This window comes from Alligator sinensis, unplaced genomic scaffold, assembly GCF_000455745.1.
Source record: "Alligator sinensis unplaced genomic scaffold, ASM45574v1 scaffold854_2, whole genome shotgun sequence".
Lineage (NCBI taxonomy): Eukaryota > Metazoa > Chordata > Crocodylia > Alligatoridae > Alligator > Alligator sinensis.
Window position 1 is genome coordinate 54,748 of NW_005843208.1, and position 20,259 is coordinate 75,006.

The 20,259-nt window shown below is 52.7% G+C and overlaps 2 protein-coding genes across 5 annotated transcripts in view; both read right to left on the reverse strand.

Moving 5' to 3' along the window:
- Positions 1 to 3,075, reverse strand: part of LOC106723146 (interleukin-1 receptor type 2-like) — a 10,033-nt gene extending 6,958 nt beyond the window's left edge. Inside the window, exons 1-2 of one of the 2 annotated variants that reach the window (XM_014526937.2) lie at positions 663 to 3,075; positions 254 to 322 (exon numbers count right to left, since the gene is read on the reverse strand). In XM_014526937.2, coding sequence (XP_014382423.1) covers positions 254 to 322; positions 663 to 681 — 88 coding nt within the window. In that variant the 5' untranslated portion in view covers positions 682 to 3,075. The remainder of the gene's footprint in view (positions 1 to 253; positions 323 to 662) is intronic. The other variant, XM_014526938.2, reaches the window with a different exon arrangement.
- A 4,849-nt stretch (positions 3,076 to 7,924) lies between these two features.
- The window catches only part of RNF121 (ring finger protein 121), a 41,705-nt gene continuing 29,370 nt past the window's right edge, over positions 7,925 to 20,259 (reverse strand). For all 3 annotated transcript variants that reach the window (XM_006037962.3, XM_025194429.1, XM_025194430.1), the window contains 3 exons: positions 20,143 to 20,259; positions 11,419 to 11,520; positions 7,925 to 9,581 (listed from right to left, as the gene is read on the reverse strand). In XM_006037962.3, the coding sequence (XP_006038024.1) occupies positions 9,461 to 9,581; positions 11,419 to 11,520; positions 20,143 to 20,259 (340 nt within the window). In that variant the 3' untranslated portion in view covers positions 7,925 to 9,460. The remainder of the gene's footprint in view (positions 9,582 to 11,418; positions 11,521 to 20,142) is intronic.

Here is a 20,259-nt window from a genome sequence, read left to right on the forward strand (position 1 = left end):
ATCTCCGGGAGCAGCTTGGAGCTCGCATCTGAGGACAGAGAGCAGCTGGTGAAGTGGGGGAGGGGGTCTGGGACTGGGGGCGCTGCTCTGCCTGGCTCTGGGGGGTAGGGCACTGGCTGTACAGGCAGGGAAACTGAGGCACGGCACGGTCAGGGGCCAGGCTCAGCCCAGGTGCCCCAAAGGGGACCCTGCTTCTCCCCCCTGCCTAAGTAGGCTTTGGCCACAGCCTCGCCCCAACCTGCCCACGCCTTACCCGTGCGGCAGAGCTGGACACAGCCGCAGAGCAGGACGAGGGGGAGCCACGCGCCCACGCTCCTGGGATCTGCAAGCAGAAGAGGCAACGCTGAGCCTGGTAGGGGTCGGGGGGAGAGGGAGCTGGGTGGGGGGCAGCGATTCTGCTGGGGTAAGCTGTCCCTTCACTGTGCCTCAGTTTTCCCACCTGTGCAATGGGCAGAGGGGTCTTCCCTGTGCCTACAAAGCCCTCTAGCTGCTCCCCAATCCCACCACATCCGCCACAGCTGCCCCTCCTTCCTCTCCCCCAGGCCTCTTGCATCTGGAAGGGGGCTTGGACCCCCTCCCATGCCAGCAGCAACCCCACTGCAGCAGGGCAGGGCCGTGGGCAGCAGCAGCGCTGAGTCCTGCCCCTGTCTGCAGAGCCTTACCTGCCCCTGGACTGCACATCCTGCCTGCTGGCTCCAGGCACAGGAGACAACATCTTATAGAGCCGAGGCCCCGCCTGCGTGGAGCTGACTCATCGGCACCAGGCCAAGGGGAACCCCCGCTGTCATCTTCCCACAGCGAGCCATGGGGAATGGCCCAGGCCAGGCCCTGGGGGTGACAGGGTCCTCGATGCCTGTCAGGGGCTACAGGGCCAGTGGTATGGGGGAGCTACTGGGGGAACCCCCTAGTCACCCCGCTGCCAGTGGCTCAGTCAGGTGTGGCCCAGCCGTGCCCGCTCTGTCATGCCCAGCTGACTGCGTGTGGCCCGGCTCCGCCTGTCAGCTGCTCCAGCACTGTGCTCACTCAGCCGGGAAGTCCCCGTGCCAGGCGAACACCCCATGGGACCCTCCTGGACATCCCTTCTCGCCTGTTAGCCCCCTTCACCAGTGTGCTGGGCTGTACGAAGGAGCAGCGGCAGTGTGGTCCAGTGGTTAGAGCCGGGGGCGGGGGGCGGGGCAGGACCTGCACAGTGGGGGAGCTTCTGCCTCGATGTGGGGAGCAGGGAGAGGCTGGGGAGGAGAAGGCTGTCCGGGCGTCGGGGGCTGCTGCCTCCAGCTGAGCCTGCACCCTGTGGCTGCCTGGGGGCAGCTCGGGGCCCGTGGGGGACAGGATGGGCAGCGGGGAAGTGGCAGGTTGGCTTCACAGCTCCGAAACTTGGAAAATGCAGCAGTGCCGGTGCCTGCTGAGCTGGGCAGGGCAAGGATGGAGCGGGGGTCCTGGTCAGGGCTGAGGGCACAAGGGGCAGGGCAGGGGCAGAAGCCTGGGAAGCAGGTGCAGGGTACAAATGCTGCCACGTCGCCAAGCAAATTGAGCCTGGGAGCCCCTGATGTGGGGCACGGAGGGGCCTCCACCTCCCTGCTCCCCAGGCAGGAGCCACTCTCTGCCACTGCTGCCCTGCGCGGCCTTGGTCATGTCCCTCCCCATGATTTCCTTGGGCCCATCTCCAGCTGTGGGGTTTGAGGTGGGGAGATGAGGGAGAACAAAGCCCGTGTGGCCTGGTCCCTCCTCTGCCCCATGCGGATACCACGTCACCCTGACCCGGCCCCACCACACGACAGCTTTGCTTCTTGCTGTCAATTCCTGTCTAAAAAGAAAGGCTCGGTGACCGTTTCATCTGGTACCGTTGATGCTGCTGGTGCTATTGGGGTCCAGCCAGCTGAGTTATTTTGACCTGCCCTCGTTTACAGTGGTGGACTGGTCTAAGGCTGTAGGGGAGGAGGAGGCCTCGCGGGGCCTCACTGACGTGTTGTGCAGAGCCCCAGTGCCTGGAAGGGTGCACCTGAACACACACACACACACCCCTGCCTGCCCCCAGAAGCGCTGATAGCATTGACTTGGTGCAGGCAAATTCAGCGCTTCACTGAGGCTAGCTCTGCACCCAGCTCATGGGCACACCCTCCCACCCCTTGGCATCAAGGGCGCCAAGGCCCTGCTTTTTGCAGGCTGCAGAGTTGTGCTCCCCCCAGCTGTGAGGTTTTGTCTCTCTAAAGGCCCCAGCTCCGTCCCCTTCTCCAGATTCCTCGCAGCAGCCGGTCACCCGGCCCCGGAGCAGTCAGGCCTGCCTGGCACCAGTGTCATGGGGCTGCTGATGACTTGCTGAGGTTAGAAGCGCTCAGATGTACTGCGCTTGTGGTTTCCTCATCTGTGGGCTGCCCCAGTTCATTTCCTTCTCTGTTTTCCTATGTGTCGCAGCGCTCGTCAAGAGGACCTATGTCTGTGGGTGGCTAGAAGCTGCAGGTTTGCTTGTGACGTTGGTGGCTCACAACCACCTGTTGTGGCGATGGGGTGGTGAGTTGGGCACAGCTTGTCGCCTGCCAGGGCTCTGCTATGTCGGAGCCTTTGCAGGGTCTCCCAGTCGGCGCTTTGGCTTCCTGCCTTCGCTAGGCTGCAGGGGCTCTGGCTTGCCCCAGCCGCGGTGCTTCAGCAGTGGCTGTTCATTGCAGGGAGGGGGAAAAAGAGGGGCCAGTTCAGGGCCAGGAAGAGGCCTGGAGCCAAAAGGTAGTCTTGAGGTGGGTCTGTTGGCACAGAGAAACCTCTGCTCATCATGCTGTGGTGCCCCGTCTCCACGGTCCTGGTGCTCGCCCCTCTCTGCTTTGGTGCTGCCAGCTCTTCACTTAGGCTCTGCATTACAAGAGCTCGGGGAAGATCAGGCCGTACTGTGGGCAGCGTCTGAGCTCCTCACCAGCCATGGCAGAGTGGGCAGAGGATTACTTGACTCTGGGGACAGGCGATGGGGTCGGCTCCACTGGGGACTGGTGTAGCAGAAAGCCCCCTTTTCCTCTTGCCTGCATTTGCTCTACCCTCTGTGGATGTGTTTCTCCTCTTCTACCTTTTCTTCCTTCCTCTTTCTTCCAGTATAAGATAAGGAATTGTGTTTCAAAGTTTGTTTGTATGTATTTTGTATCGCCCCTTGTATTTTGGTATTTTTATCTATTTGTGTGCCATGGCATTACTCTTGTAGCTTATATTTTATACTCCTCACCTCTTAACTAATAGTGTTTTAGTTTTAGAAGTAAGTTATACATTGTAACAATGTTAACAAGGGCAGGAATCAAACTGCCACTTCCCTGCATCAGGGGGGCCCCTGGATCAGTGAGTGAATCAGCGATTGAATGCCTAACACAGTAGCAGGCCGCAATTAACACCTAGGGAAACTGCAGATCAAACAATGGAAGAAATCAATAGGAGACAATGTAACAACCAGGAAATCTCTAAACGTCACTGATCAAGGGCTAGAAGCCCTGGCCTGAGTTAATCAACACGGGGGACCAACTTTGGGGCTGAATATCTCCAGATCGACCGCTCCCAAAGCTCCATTCAAAATTAATTAACGGACTCCCAAACCTGCACATACATGTGGATGACCCCTGGGGCTGACAGATGCCATCCAGTAGCCACCGAGGGGGAAGTCCTACGAGGGTCAACGATCCTTGGATTGGGCAAAACTGAAAACTGGGGAGTCACCAAAGTCTGCCAAGGACAGATAAAAAGCAGTGAAAAGTGACCCTCAGCAGCACCCTCTTGATCTCCAACTTGACCAGCACCCGACCTGTCCATCCAGAAGGACCAGCCGGCGACCCCCTTCTGGAGGATAACACCACGCTGGAAGAAGCCTCGACCGGCCATCGATGGCAGACTCCAGTGCCTGTGGGATAGGTATACCTGACTCTTGTAGCTCGCTACTGTGTGTGTGTGTGTGGACCAGCCCCAAGGTTTATGATTTGACTTCATTACAGTGTCTCAATCTGCCTAATAAACCAGAATTTAAAGGATCCCAAGTTGGACATTTGTAGCCAACACTGGAGCCCTGCAAGCTGCCTGGGCGAGGGGTCACCCGCCTGAGGACATTGCAGCCGGCGCAGAATGCGTCTTGGGTGCCGTCGGTGCCCTGTGACCTGCCTTGACACCGGGTTTCTGTACCACGGACTCCAGCTTGAGGTCTTAGTCCTCATTGTCAGGGTGTTTTCTTGGTCCAGCTCGTCCAAGAGATGGAGTCAGGCTGCAAGAATGGGGAAAAGAGCTGCTAGCCCTTCGGTCAGGCATGGTGGGAGGGTCCAACATAAGGAGCTTTGTCTGGTGATGAAACCAATCCTGACACTGCCAAGCTCACCCTGTCCCGGGTTTCTTCAGCCACATCTCCAGACACACCCTCACCCAGTCTAAAGACATTAAAACCTACACACCTCATTCGTTTTCCACTAGAAAGAAAAGGGAGATGATGACTCTGTATCCTCAATGCGCCTCCAGTGCAAAATGGGTGCAAGAGCCTGAACAGAGCCAAATCCTGGGCTTCACATTCCCGACCCTGGTCCGGTCATCTTGTCTACTGGGTTTGGCATGCTTCATCTTCAGGGGCAAGGAAGACGAAGGAGGATGTGCTCAGAGGTTTCCACTGAAGTTCGTGGGAAGACCGGGAACTGGGAGGAGTTGGAGCCCTGCTCGCAGCGCAGCCTCGGACACTTACACAGCCCCGGGGATAGTTTCCTTCTCGGGTGGCAGGCAGCCGCTCTGGCCAAAGACTGATGACGTGCTAGGGGAGGGGGTAGGAGATGCTCCAGGGAGAGCACAAGGATGTGCTGCCTTGCAGCTGAGATCTCAGGGCTCGTTAGTCCTATAGCAGAGGTCAGGACCCTGCAGCAGAAGCCAAGACGTCAGCAAGGCCACGGATCAAAACGAGCCGCAGTCTCGAACCCCAGTAGACCAGGCTGGCTTTTACACAGCGGGTTGCTGTCTTCCCTCTGGGGCATTCACCTTCCTCTTTCCACCCCAAATGGCTTGCCAGAGGTACTGACCGCTTCTCCTCCAAGCTGCCCGCTCCTTCTGTCGGAGCCGGCATTTCTGCTAGCAGCTTCCCTGTGGAAGCAGACGCGGTGCCCGTGGAAGTCCCCAGTGCCAAATGGCAGCAGCCTGGCCTCCAAATGCATGGCCCGAGGGGGCTGCAGCGTGGCTTGCCAACAGCCACACCAGGCCAGGGTCCTGAGTGTTTCCCATCCTCATGAAGTCTTGCACCGCTCTGCTGCGGTTTCCACTGGGGGCTGGCGAAGGGGTGAAGCAAGCAGGCCCCATCTCCTGGGCACAGAGACATCCCTCCCTTTCAAAGGCCAGGGGCAGATTCTTGCTCTTGGCAAGCCGACATTCATTCTGCTAAGGTCACAACGCGACGCACCGATACCAGTCAGGAGCTGGCACAAAATCAAGTGTGATCTAATTAAGAAGCAGGACAGACGGCAGCGTGCTCTTCTGGGCCTTCGGGAGAGTCATGGTCCAGCACGCCTTCCCCTTTGCTTCTCCCTATGTACGGAGAGATGCGCAGCGCTTCTACCAAACCGCGTGTCCTCACCTGCTGTCACTCTCCACACCTGAACGCTACCGCCTCCGTTCCCGACTCAGAGCTTGTGTGAACCAACATGGCTGCTTGCTCCCCCGGTCTTGTCTCTTGCTTTCGGTCCCATCTACAAGAGAAGCAGGACCGGGGCTTTTGTAACGGGATCTCAACGTGTTTGTCATGGGCAAGGGGTGGTTGGAGAGCCTTTTTCTGCATGTTCACCTGTGCTTGGACCTCAGTCATAGCACAGGAGGGTTGGAAGGGGCCTCAGGAGGTCACATCTAGTCCAACCCCCTGCTCCAAGCAGGACCAGCCCCAACTGCATCATCCCAGCCAAGGCTTTGTCTACCTGGGGCTTCAAAACCTCCAAGGATGGCGATGCCACCACCTCTCTGGGGAGTCTTCTCGTGAGAAAGCTTTTCCTAACATCCAAGGAACTGCTGCAACTTGATCTCCACGTGGACCAGGCTGCTCAGACATGATTGCATCTGCCTAAATTGTGGGGAGGGGGATGGACAGAGACAGAGGGAGCTATCGAGGGCTTTGCTAGGGTGACAGAGATATTCGGAGTGGTAGCAGCAGGATACCGCAGGGGAGATGGGGAAGGATGGGGAGCCCGGGTGGATGAATGCTGTTAGGTGACCTGCTTCGATGAGACCACAACACAAGTGATTTGGATAGGGAAGAGGCAAGAAATGGCTGAAGCCAGTGGTAGGGGGGAGACAGAGTTAGCTGCCAGGACTGCTAATGGATTAGCACCAGCATGCACTACGTGGGCACAAGTTGTGGTCGCAACCCACCATGCCGCTTGCAACCCACCGTGCCACTCATCCCTTCAAGTCCTAGCGCCCCCAGGGCCATAGGAAGGAGCCAGACATCGCCACGGGAAGCTGGAACAGAGACAAACGCACAGCACATCTCGCATTCAAGGACTCTATTTTGGTTTGGCACAGAAGTTTCCAGCGTTGTGATTTCACTTTTAATAATAATAATTAAAAAAAAAAACAAAAAACACCTTTGATTCAACGGAGATTGTTATTACAGTCAAGTCTGTCTCGCTCTCCAGAGCAAACGAGATACAGTCACTGTTACTTCAAAGTGCTCGCTAAGAGACTAGAGGGGAAACATGGCTTTTGTTCAGAGGGAAATCTGCTTTGATGCGTCCCTGAATTCCCTTCTTTCCAGTCCCTTAAAGCCACAGATTTGAAAAGATCCAGTCAGCCCACCATGCATTTTTGCTGCTTCATTGTGCTAAGGGGAAGACCCAATACACCCACAATTTAGGGACAAATTGAGACATGATTTCACACCTCCACAACTGTCATTTCTTAGAAAGCAAACCTCTAAAAACCACTGGAGATCACCCAGGCAGACAGCAGGAAGACCTTTAAACGGACGGAGATGATGAGGAAGGACTGCTTCCTTTTTAACCGCAACTGAACTTCTGGGAACAGACCTTGCTGGAAGCGCTCGTCCCATCGTGATGCGTCGTGCACGCTCAATAAGTGAAACGTGCCGCCACGCCGACAGCGTGCAGTCCCCATAGCAAAGTAGAGCCAACACTGCAGCGGACAGGAAGAAGCGCTAGTGGTTCGAGTGCAACCTGCTCTCCCAATTCTTGCAACCCTTTCTTGCTGCTATCACTGGGCCAGAGACTTCAGCACGGACTGCCACCCGCAGCCCTGATCAGCATCACCCTCCTCAGCTTCTTCCACCCCTGAACAGCCCTGCAGGACTGACCATCGTTGTGTAGGTCCCACGTAGCAGAGACGCGTTGATAAGTCAACATACTGGCTGGAAATGAATCTAGACCTGGAATAATGAGCACTGTTCATGGCGGAAGCGGAAAGCTCCCCATGTATCCTGAAAAACAAGCTTGTGGGTACTGATCCTTTCACTGGACCGTAGAGGACTACTGCAATGTGCTGGGATCTTCAGTGACGGGCTGCGGGGCAGGGATACACTACACGACTGGCTGCCTGGCTCCCTGCTCCGATGGGGGCCATCCTTGCCTATCCAAGTAATGAAGCTTTTGCTCCGGGGACCTGCCCACAGCTCTGACCCCATTGAACCAAGTGGGCTCCTACATAGGAAAGTTTCCTGCATCAACCGGCACACGAATCCCGGGGATCCACCTGGATCCTAGTGCTCATACACGGGTGGAAAGACCACGACCGCATCCCTTAATACATACTCTGTGGAAGCTGGAGATGACCACAGAGGGGGAGGCATAGTTTAGCTTAGTGTTCAGGCGACATCAAATTTGGGGGCCGATGGAGTCCTTTAAAACCTGTTGACATCAGAGGCAAGAAAGCCAGTCATAGCAGCTCCGTTTGCTGGGAAGATCCCTCTTTGGTGTGCTTGGACTCTCTCGTCAAGCTTTCCCCATGGCAGCTGTGCAGAAAGATCGATCTCCAGTGACCAAGACACTGTTGCTTTGATGGCTGTTACCAACATAATGGGATACGTCCCTTTGAGCTGCGTCGGTCAGACCCTCGCTTGGGATGATTGGTGACCTTCCTCCGCAGAGACCTATTGACTAATGTGGGATAACTCACAGAGGAAGCCTACGATGCGTGACCCATAAGCCAGACTTAAATGTACAAACCCTATCGCTCCTTTTTCCGTCCTTGCACATCCCATGATACACAAGTGGGCCAGGTCCTGCCTGCTCCCACAGAGATGCACAAGTCCCTGGAGCTTGCTTTGGTAGCTGGCTCAGACCTCCATGCACCAGGCAGAAGTGGCCTTTTTACCCCGAGGGCGCCCAAAAAGACAAGGTGGGGAGCAACCTGATGCCTGCCGCTTCCTCTACTCTTGGGAAGTACCAAGTCACAGCTCGCTGCTACGGAGAGAAAGAGGCATGTGGGCGTGCGAAGGGGAAAATGGGGTCTCGTCAGCATGGAGAAAATAAAGCACGGCACAAAACTATGAAGCTAGAAAAAAAATCGTTGCTTTCTTCTGAGCCAGACTGAGTTCCTGGTCTCAGTCGGGTCAGTGGATTTATTTCCTTTGTATGGATCACCGAGAGGGGGAACTGTTAGGAGTTAATCTATTCCTTACTGGTTTTCACTGAAGGCAACTGAGGCCCCTTGGCTGCGGTCTCCCTCCTTTCAAATGAAAGCACGATGCAGGACTTCGATGCTGCCCTCCCGCTGCTGTAGTCTGCTACGCCGTGCTACTGCACTTCCACAATGAGCCTTCATCTGTGTGTTTCCCGTCAGCATCTGCCCCTCGCAGCAGTGCTGGACTCCCGGGGTGTTACGCGCATAGGTGCAGTGCCTGCAATGTAAGCCCTGCGTCTCCCAAGTGCAGATGTGCAACTCCAGGCCTAGTTCACTGCAGGCCCGGCTGCTCCTGGCAGTGGCATTCACCCTACCGCTGCTCAGGTGGGAATCCAGTTGGGTCTTGCAGCGAACGAAGCTGCAGGAGCCGTCCGCCCCCTGATAGCGGAGCTGCTGGCAAGAGGGAGGAAGAACAAAACTAAGCAGACGACAAAGGATGGGGATGAGCCTGACTGCGCAAGAAGACCTAGCAAGCTGTGCCGAGTTTCCGTGAGCAGACCCTGCTAGCTTCCTAACACGCCGTGCCTTTCTTCATTCTAGAGGAATAACACAATAAAGGGCGAGGAGGGAAAAAGGAAACCCTCTTGAATCTGCAATATAAAGTTTTAAATATGCTCATTAAAATAATCGCTTTAAAAAAGAATTGCCCGCTCCAGCCCCGGCAGAAACTCGCCGTGCTGGGAGCTGCCCGGCCCAGTCTTCGGGCAGCCCCTGGAGAAGTGTTGCATGGATGGCCGAGATCCTGAGAGGTGAGTGATAAAAACTTTTGAGTCTTCCCGGCCAGCTGTTGTCCTCTGCCCTTGACGCGGGTCCTCCTTGAAGCAGCTCTGCGGCTCCCCGGCCACACGGATTATTCCAGACCCAGGATGTAGTTAATGCCTTGTACCAGTCCGATTATAACCGGCTGCCAGGCCACGAGGTAGCGCAGCCAGTCGAGCAGCTGTCCGTACATGACGTGCGGCCGTTCCCAGCTGGATGTGGAGGAGTTAAAGAGGCAAAGCACAAGGGAAGCGGACACAAAACAGGGCTGCCCGAGAAGAGCTTTGGGGAAGGCATTCGTCTTGCTCAAAGTTGCGTGAGCAGCCCTGCTATTGGCATTAGCGTCGCCTGGATCTGGAGACAGCCCGCAGACAAAACAGACCTTCGCCGTGCTAATTCTCCATCAGAGATCCTACTAAGAGAGAATCACAGCACAGCTGGGATGGCAGGACACACCGGGGGTCACATCTAATCCAAACCCCTGTTGGAGGCAGGATCATCTCTACCCAAATCATCCCATGCAAGTGCTTATACCCACTCAACCCTACTGCACAGCTACCAGGCATACTGACCAAAGACACCGACCTGCCTCACGTAAAGCAGGGGGATGAGGGCTGGTAGCATCTCTTCTAAGTCAGGCTCTAGCACGGGGCCCACCTGGGCACTGGTGATGGGGCTTCTCCTAAGAGGGATCCGAACAGTGCAATCCCAGCGCAGTGGAGTAGCCTCACCCCTCCACGCGGTGCTGGGCAGGCAGCCACAGCCGGCCTTTGGGGCCGCATGGGGCAGAACGCAGCCCGGGGACTGGAAACGAGGCATCGCTCTGCTGTGGGAATGACTGAAACATTGCCCCCTTTCAACCCAGCGTCGGGGCTGTGATGCCCCTGGGGACAGCTCCTCAAAGCATCCGTCATTACAGCAAGGAAGCCAAGATCCTACACATCTGCCAGCTGGCAACACAGAGGAGGGGACAGGTTTAAGGCAAACCCAGTGTTAATTTCCCTCAGACTCGTGCTAAACCTGTGCTCCGATAAGAGCAGAGACCGGCCCATAGAATCACAGAAAATGATGGTGAGAAGGGACCTCAGGAGGTGACATCCAGTCCAACCCCTGACTCAAAGCAGGACCAGTCCCAACGACATCATCCCAGCCAAGGCTTTGTCTACCCAAGTCTTCAAAACCTTCAAGGATGGAGACTGCACCACTTCTCTGGGGAGCCTGTTCCAGTGCTTCACCACCCTCTCGTGATAAAGTTTTTCCTAATATCCAACCTCAACTTCCCTTGCTGCAACTTAAGCCCATTGCTTCTTGTCCTGTCATCTGCCCCCACTGAGAACAGCCCAGCTCCATCCTCTTTGCAACCCCCTGCAGGGACTTGAAGGCTGCTATTCAATCCCCCTCGGTCTTCTCCTCTGCAGACTCAATCAGCCCCGTTCCCTCAGCCTCTCCTCACCAGTCCCATCCCCCAGCCCCCAACCATTGTTGCTGCCCTCCACTGGACTCTCTCCAATGTGTCCACATCCTTTCTGTAGTGGGGGCCACAACTGGACACAGGACTACAGATGTGGCCTCCCCAGTGCCAAATAGAGGGGAAGAATCATGTCCCTTGATCTGCTGGCAATGCTCCTACCAATGCAGCCCAGGATGCTGGTAGCCTTCTTGTCGACAAAGGCACACTGCTGGCTCCTGTTCAGCTTCTTGTCCCCCGTCCCCCCAGGTCCTTTTCTGCAGAGCTGCTGCCGTTAATCAGCCCCCAGCCTGCATGGGTGCATGGGATTGCTCCATCTTAAGTGCAAGACTTTGCACTCGTCCTTCTTGAACCTCAGATTTCTTTTGGTTCAATCCTCCAATTTGTCAAGGTCTCTCTGAATCCTAGCCCTACCCTCTAGTGCCTGATTGCACGGCATTACTGGCAAAGCTGCTACGGGAACCAAGGGGTCCTCCCACAACCACAGCGGCTTTCTGGTTAATTGCAAGACTAGCTTTGCTGAAGAGCTTATTTTCAAGGAATAGACTGTAATAATCTAAGAAGTGCCCAGAAAAGGATACGGGTTGCTGAACATCCTCTTGAGGTCCACCTTCTCTTTGCAGTATGGACACGTCTGCTTCTTCCCCACGATGCACCAGCCTCGGATACAGAACTCGTGAAATCTGAGGGGGTGACAAGTTAAGGGAAACTGCTGTTTGGGAGGGGGGAAAAAATCACGGTAAAGTAGAGTTAGTGGCAAAACTGCAGTAGGAACTCATCACCTCCAAGACCCAGTCAACCTGCTTTCAGTGCTCAAATGGCTGCTTTCAAATCGGCGCCAGCAGCCACATGTCCATTGCTTTTTCACAGCTCACATGTATACGCGAATGCCTCAGTTAAGAGCCAGGAGCAGCTGTTTTGCTATGACCTCTACCCCACCTCCCCCTAGACACAAGCATTTCCTAAGCAGATAGTCGTTAATGGAGAAGTACAAGTCTTGTTCCACTCTGTTATCCTTACCGCTCAGGACAGGCTTAATGGTCCATGTCGACAGGGAAACCTCCTTAGCATCAGAAATGTGTTTTCAGTTCCCGAGCAACTGGAAACAGCGCCTTGTTATGCAACACGGAGCAGATGTTCCTAGATGTGCTGCTGGCCGAGTTACTGTGGCTCAGTAACTAGGGGAAGTCCAAGGCACTGCCCTTCTAGGAGCGGCTGTCCCCCGTGCTGGGTGCCTGCCCGCACTGAGGGGAGTTGTGGGAACGCTCAGCCAAAAGACTTTAGCTGCTGCTGACACCAAGAGGATAAAGCCCATTTTTACCCTTGCTATGGTAATTCTGCCTGACCGACCGATTTCTACACTTCTCTGCTTCGGAGATACGTGATCAGGACCAAAGATCTAGACCAGGCTTGACCTGGTATCGAGGACATCCTCTGCAACAGCTTACCAATGATTCAATCAGCTTAACCACCTCTGCAAGGCTGCAAAGTTTGCATGTGCTCTACAGAGACTCAGCTAGGGAGGTGATGTCTTCAAGGACTCTTACTTACACTGAGCTCAGGAATACTAGGGCCGGCAAGGACTTCCCTGCTATTGCTCTTTCCTTTAGCAGTCAGGGGCTTGGCTGGTGCATCACCTGCAGAAGTGGAGCCTGAAGCAACATAATATAGCATCACTGTGGATGAAAACATATGCAGAGGAGTGGGGCACTGCATGCTAGGGGAGAGAAGCAACAGCACCAGGGTTTTAAATGCATGTCTTAATTTTTCTTAAGAACTCATGCGTTGGGCTTAAACGCTGCCCGAGACTCACTTGGGGAGTTTCCAGGTTATACAGGAAAAGCCTGAAGAGTGTGGCCTGAATTGCAGGTAACCTTGCAAGCTGGCTACCAATACAAGAGGCAAGAAACAGGTTCGCAGCCCAACCGTTTATTGCTTACTTCTCTAAACACAAAAACCCAGAATTATCCCACCGTCTAATCTGGTTACCTGTGACAGCACACCATAGAGTCTTACCTATATCGGCTGGGGAGACTCAAGACAAGAGAGACCGGTAGCATGCAGATTCGTAGCTGGCCTTCTTCAATGTGTCGAGCTCCTCAAACTTCCTTCCAACCTATACCCTGTATCAGTGGTTTTCAAACTTTTTTCCCTTGTGGACCCCTAAAAACATGTCGAACAGAGGTGCAGACCCCTTTGAATTGTAAGTGCGGGTATTCTCATACTTCTAATCGATCGTCGTCCTCTTTCACAGACCCTTCAGACAACAGTCTGAGGCCCCTCCAGGGGTCCGTGGACCGCAGGTTGCAAACCGCTGCCCTATATTTAGAGGTGGCTGGTTGTAATATTCTAATGTGTGTTCTGCAATTGGCTTGATTTAAATTTGTTTCACTAAAACTTTCAGAGTAGACTGACCGAGTTTTCTCGTGGACGTGAAAGATGTCAAATGGTTGGGATTTAATCCCACTTCTGGAAGGAAGGATTCCTTATCTCCTTCCTTCACCATCAGGCAATGTGGCTTGCCATCATCCTGGTTCTCATTTCCCAAAAATTTACGGGGAAGAACAACAAGGCTGCTTTCTTTTTACAACTTATCTAAGAACCTGAACACAAAGCTATTTATTTTAGCAAAGTAGAGCCTGTTTGGTTACGTCAACCACTACTAATAACATTTTAAGATAAAGCTATGCTATAGTATATTTGGATTATGTAACGTACGGTCTTCCCTTGTGATGTCTCCTGTCAGGACTTGTGCTCTGTTTAACTGGATCTCATGGCTGGTTTAGCTGGATGTGCTGATGGCTTTCTTTCCTTTGCTGACCAAGCTGGCTGTCTCGTCTGCAAAGGTTCGTTTTATAGTTTAGGCCCTTCTCCTTCGCCACATTTCCGAAGCTTGGCCAAGACTCCTTGAAAATGGCCTAGGCTTGCAACAGAGGCCATGACACTCAAGAGACTAATTACTGGAGACAGAAAGAGGGTGGGAGGCATAAGGGACTGCCTAAAAGCAAGCTTCTGTCCCCAACCTGGAGCTGGGCCCATTTCTCCTGCCCTCAAGCAGCGCCCCTGAAACCAACTTCCTCCTCGCGTTGGGTCCACACAGAACGCAGCTGCCTTCTGCAGCTTCTGCACATGCTGTTTGCTTAGACGGTGTAGGCCTGTGCTGTGGCTTAAGTGATCGCAATCCTGATAGCTATTCACATCCAAGGCTGTTATGATTCGACATGACAGCCAGCTTTCATTTAAAAAGGGGGAAGGAAAAGCATCTGAAAAAGTGCAGTCCAAACATGCAAGAACCAGCACAGGTCAGATTTAAGCCTGTGCAACTGTATTTTCTCCTCCTTGTGTATGTGCTTTACCACACACTCTGCCCTGAGCACATACATCTCTAAAATACTAAGCAAGCCTAGATGTCCCTACCTGCGTCTCACGCCTCGTGCCTCAGTTTCCTGGCTGTAAAGTGGGTACAATACCTCCTCACAGGGGAGAGGTGAAGCCCAATTCTTCAACATGCACAAAATACCAGGACAAGGTGATTAAAAGCTGAGGGCACCCATCCCTTTAAGTCTGCTTTTGACCCATTCAGACTAGAAGTGAGAAGCATGTCAGATTAAGAGCAAAAGGCATTCGCCACCAGGACTGAGAATGAATCTCTTACTGAGATTCATCTGGCCACGTCATCTAGCCCACGGAGCTCCCTGCAGGCCCAGAAATTTGGTGGTGGGGGAGCAGTGGTAATTAATGCTGCCGTTGTTCCCCCACTGCCAAATTCCCAAGCTCCGCATCCAGGTGAGACAGCCCTGGGTATCGGATCAGGCCTGCAGGCAGGGCTGGGACAGTGGGTCCAAACCGGCATGAGCGGGGTGGGGGCGGCAGGCCTAGTCTGGGATCCAGCCCGCAGAGACCCCGCACTATTCCTCCAGCCTGCAGCCTAGGAAGGTAGCTGCAGGAAAGCAGCGGCTCCCTACAAGTCCACAGCAGATTGTTTTTCATGGAGCCATCACGACAGACGGCACTGGAGCAGGCAGTTTAGAGAGGCTTGACCTGCTTTTCAATGCACTTCTCTAGTCCTTTCCATCTGCCGTGGCATTTACCACAATTAGGGCCCCAAGAAGAGGAACTCTACACACTGCGCCCTTGGAGGACTTCGCTGCTTCACTGTTCCTTCCCCTTCCAGGCTACAGCTGCCAAATGCTGGCCTGACTGCAAACCCCTGGGGCATCCCCCAGCCTCTCCGAGCCTGTTGAAAACAGACATTTATTGCTGCTGTTTCATCTCAGCCAGTGCAGTGCAAAGCTGCTGGTAAAACCCAGCACAGGAGCCTATGAAGGAAAAAAAGTGCCAATTCCCTCTCCTGTTTATCTTTATCCACTTTTGGCAACTCTGCTTTGGCTCAGGCCAAGGCTGCCCTGTGCCTGGGAGTCATTTCTGTCGGAGAAGGGGGTGAACGGGATGCTAGGAAATTCCATACATGAGTAATTGTGTTTAGTCTCTACGATGTTAGGTGTTATGGTAACAGTTGCACTGGTATTATCAGTGCAACTGCCAGTCACTGCATGATGGAAACACGCAGGAGGTCACATGCTTCCAGAATCTGCCTGAAGGAAAATTCTTTATTCATCTTTGCTAATTTAAGAAGTCTGACCTTACATCTGTGGTGACGGAGAACTCCTGTCCTCCCCACATCTGCATCACAAGTGACCGAGTACGACAACGTAGCACGCCTGCTTCCTCTTTGGTTTCTCTTTTCCTTGGTTAAAGTTATACCAGGCAGCAGCTATGAACTCTCACGCAATACGGTCAGTCTAAGCCTCTTTCAGGAACCTCAAGAAAAAAACCTGAAGTTTCCAAGTATCGCTATTTTATTTTGCCAAGCCTAATATTAGGGTTAAGTCTTATTTTCTTTTTAAACAATACCACATGGTTGTCTCATTTCCTTTCATACAATGATTTATGGATTTGTGGGTGTTGTGGTTGGAAGGGACCTCAATGGATCGAGTCCGACCCTTGCCTGTGGCAGGGAAGAGCGCTGGGGTCATGTGACCCCAGCCAGGTGCTTGTCCAGCCTCCTCTTGAAGACCTCAAAGGCAGGGGAGAGCACCCCCTCCCTTGGGAGCCCTTTCCAGATTCTGGCAATCCTAGCCGTAAAGAAGTAAGTCCTGATGTCCAATCTAAATCTGCTCTCTATCAGCTTGTGGCTGTTGTTTCTGGTTATGCCAAGGGCTGCCCTGGTAAACAGAGCATCTCCTATTCCCTGCTGCCCCACCCTGGTGAATTTGTATACTGGCACAAGATCCCCTCTCAGCCTTCTCTTGCAGAGGCCAAAAAAGGTCCAGGTCCCATAGCATTTCCTTTTAGGGCCTTCCCTCCAGGCCTCTAACCATATGAGTTGCCCTCTTCGGGACCCTCTCAAGGTTGTCCACATGCTTCTTGAAGTGCGGAGCCCAAAATTGGATGTGGTACTCCAGCTGTGGTCTGACCAGTGCCGCATAGAGGGGGAGCATCACCTCCCTGGACCTGTTTGTGATGCACCTACTAATGCATGACAAAGTGCGGTTAGCTCTGCTAATTACTTTGTCACATTGACGACTCATATTCATCTTGGGAGTCGACAATGACTCTGAGGTCTCTTTCTGCCGCTGAGCTGCTGAGGTCATCCCCCAGCCTATAGATGTGCTGGTGATTCCCTCACCCTAGGTCCAGCACCTTGCACTCGTCCTTGTTAAACTGCATCCTATTCTCTGCCCACTTCTCTAACCTGTCCAGGTCCGCCTGGATTCAGTTTCTTCCCATCAGTATGTTTGGTGTCATCTGCGAACTTGGACAGAGTGCTTTCCATACCCTCATCCAGGTCACTGATGAAGATATTGAACAGCACCGGCTCAAGGACTGAGCCCTGGGGGGAGCTCACTGCCCACATCTTTCCAGGTCGATACCAACCCATCCACCACCACTCTCTGGGTGACCCTTAAGCCACTTTGCAACCCAAATGACTGCGTAGTTGTCTATGGCACAGCTGTTCAATTTGTTTATAAGAATAGGATGGGATCCCGTGTCAAAGGGCTTTTTCAAGTCCAAGTAGATGGCATCTACCTTGACCCCTGCATCTAAGCATTTAGTGACCTGGTCACAGAAAGAGTGACCTGGTCATAGAAATGCTTTAGTATGCTTTGCACATTACAAAAAACACAGTCTGTACCTCGATGAGCCTGTCACTGAATTTACCCTGATGCACTGTGTCAAGACTAGTAAAGGAGAAATGGGTATAAGGGGAAGGAGGGGAAGGCAACAGAATTATAGCACTTCCTTGATGGCGCTGCAGTATTTTAATGAGGACAGAGGAGCGACAGAACAGGCAGGAAGGAGGAAGGGACAGAAAACAAGTGAGATGATGGAACACAAGAGGTTAGAAATGACAGAACAAACAGCTAGTTGGAGCAGCACAGCTGAGCTGTAGATCTGAGGGCAGCAGAAAAGGGCAAGGAAGATAGTAAGACGGGAACCATTAGTTTTTGAGACTGAAGAGAAAAATGGAAGGAGAGGTCCAGGACAAGGACAGAAAGCAAGGAGGGGATACCGCAGTGAACCAAGACCAGGGTCATCACTGGACCCAAGCTACTGACTCTTGGAGAATGGATCTGCTTTACGGATTGCCTCGCACGTGGGGTCCTGTCCACGGTGCTACCACAAACAGGCTGAAGTTTGTAGGCTGGTAGTGCCGTTCTGTACAGATGCGCTACACATCTGCACGTTCCACACATCCCTCCCAGTTGTACAGCAAGCCATGAGTGAGATCAGACCGCATGCAAGGACGTACAATTAGATCTGTTAGCCCACGGTAAAAGTTCAAAATGAACCAACCGGCAAATAAGTTACTACCATCTGAAACCCAGAAGCCAACACGGGGTACAGATATGTAAATACTTCACTGCAAAGTAAGAGTGGACTGAGATTTGTCCTGCTTCAGCTGCTCCTTGTTAACTGCCTGCGTGTACATCTTTACCGCGTGATAAGAGAAAGACGAACTGTGAGAGCTTATCCTCAATGAAAGGTGGCTAAACTATTAGTCTGGCTTCCACTTATGAGTATGCGTGTGGACAGTCATCACTAAACAGCTGATGCAAGGTACAAAGCTGTCTCGTCTCCTTTAACCCAGTGGGAAATTAATATCCTCAACTGTAGATTTTACCAAGTCTAATATGCAGGCTACTCAAGCTTTAATAATACAGTCTTAAAACAAAAACCCTGAATACTTATTTATCCTTAAGTTAAAATCATTATATTAAGATAATTAAACAATTAAAATTAATGTAAAACAGTAATACAAGTGACAGTAAGATTAGTTCAGACTCTGAGATTTGTAGGCTGCTCCCGAATCTAAGGTTTCTTCTGAAATAAAAAAGGATATTTATAAAGATGATCATGGAAAGCCATGCTAGGGAAAGCCTTATCATCCAAGCAGGATGACAAGGGTTTCGAGGAGCGCACACTTGTTTGCACACTTTTTGCTAAAAGCCCCAGGATCTGGCTAGCAATAAGTGACCAGTGCAATAAGATGGTGTCTGCTTCAAAGGGCGCAGTGCTCCCCAGTGGTCCTTCCAAGCAGCTTCACTCTGAAGCTTAATGGAAATTTTCAGCGGTGCTGCTAACTAGGGCAGCGGAAGCAAGTAGTTGGTTTGCTCTGTGTACTGGATTTGCCATATTTTAGGGCTCAGGGAGCTGAAAATAAACTACCACATCAGGCAGTCTCCAGCCTTCAAATGCATAGGTGGATGTCTCAGTGATGTGAGCAGCCCCAGCCCAGAACAACATATGCTGCAACCAGTGTTTATCTGGAGCCAAAGAGGTAGAACAAGTGGCTTTGGGTTGGTTTTCAACAGATCACGCTTGCTGGGCCAAGGTGCCATACCTGCACAAAAGGTAAGAAACTGCCGACTGTGTCATAAGCATAGAACCAAAAAGCCCCGGAGTCATTAGGATGGTTCGTAGGACTCAATATTTGCATAAGCAACTCAGATTTTCCATTTGTGAAACCACATTCAGCTATTTCTCGCGTGCAGTATTTGAAGGTTTTCCTGACACCAGTACCACCTGGCGTGCAGAGAAAACCACACCCTGAAAGATGTGATAAGAAACCACTGTGCCTTCCCTCTGGGGGAAAGCAGTGCAAGCTTCTCTAGCCTACCCTGGAGAGCCACTTGTGATAGCTGAACAGCCAACCTTTGTGCCAGGTTCAACATCAATGAGGATCTCTCGGTGCCTGTTTCAGTGGTGAGTGCTTAACCCTGGAGAACTAGGGTCCAAACCAAGCTCTTTTCCATCCTACAGGCAAATCACAAAGGCCTTAGATAGAAGTGGTTTCATTATTAGTTGTTTTAGCTGAGATTACAGCTGGCGAGCCCAGACGGGAAGGCTCTAAAACTCTATTAGGAAACTCCCTTGTGCCTTGGAGCAAAGCATCTGATTTAAATTTACACATTGCCCCTTGATCAAAAGGATAAGAAAGCAGTTCCTGGTGCACACGTACATGCTGCTTATGTGCTTAGTTGCTTCGCCCCCCTGCTGGAATGCTGCCCAAGGTTTCCTTTTCTGAGAAGAGGAAAATACTTCCCATAATGGAAACTGCAGGGGGAAATCACGGCGGCAGAGTGAAATCCCCCAAGCAGGAATCTGACTGGGATGCCAACCTCTGCAAGCCAAAGCTCTCCAAGCAGTACTCAGATCATTGCTCCTATGGCTCATCTGGAAGATAGTACCTCCAGCAGCAAACTGCCAACCTGGTATCATGCTAGGACAGCAGTCTGCAGCTTTTCAGAGATGAGGCTGGAGCAACCCAGCTTGGGTCTGGGGCAAGCTGGCGCCACTTTTCTCTGATGCCACATCTCCCCAGCCCCAGCTGCACAGCATAGGCACAGCTGCCTGGACCCAGCAGCAGGGAAGCCCCCTGCCACTGAAACACTGCTAAGTTCCCTGGCTCTGTGGGCTGGATCCAATGGCGCCCACGCTACGACATTTATCTACCAATACGAAGTACCAGCTTCCTAGGGCACCTGGGTGTTGTCCCTGGGAACGCTTTAGATTCGGGTGCTGCTCAGCCAGAAACGTAAGTTTATAATAGAAACCATAAAGCCACCTGAAGAAGCAAGGCAGTGTATATATTCCTTTCACCTCAACCCATGCAGTACATCCTGCCCCCCTGAGATGTGCACAGCCTATGTCAAACGGCACTAAGAACAGCCCCTCTGTACCAGAATCGGAGACAAAAACGCTGGTAGGAAGCAGGCTGCACTGGGTCCAGAAAAGGATACACATGATTGCAGGAGAGTCTATACGTGTTCTCTATGATCCCTTCTTCATTGACGTCCACGAAGATCTGCTGTCCGCACACAGCACAGACGCTGTCCGAAAGGTGCTTAGTCGGCATT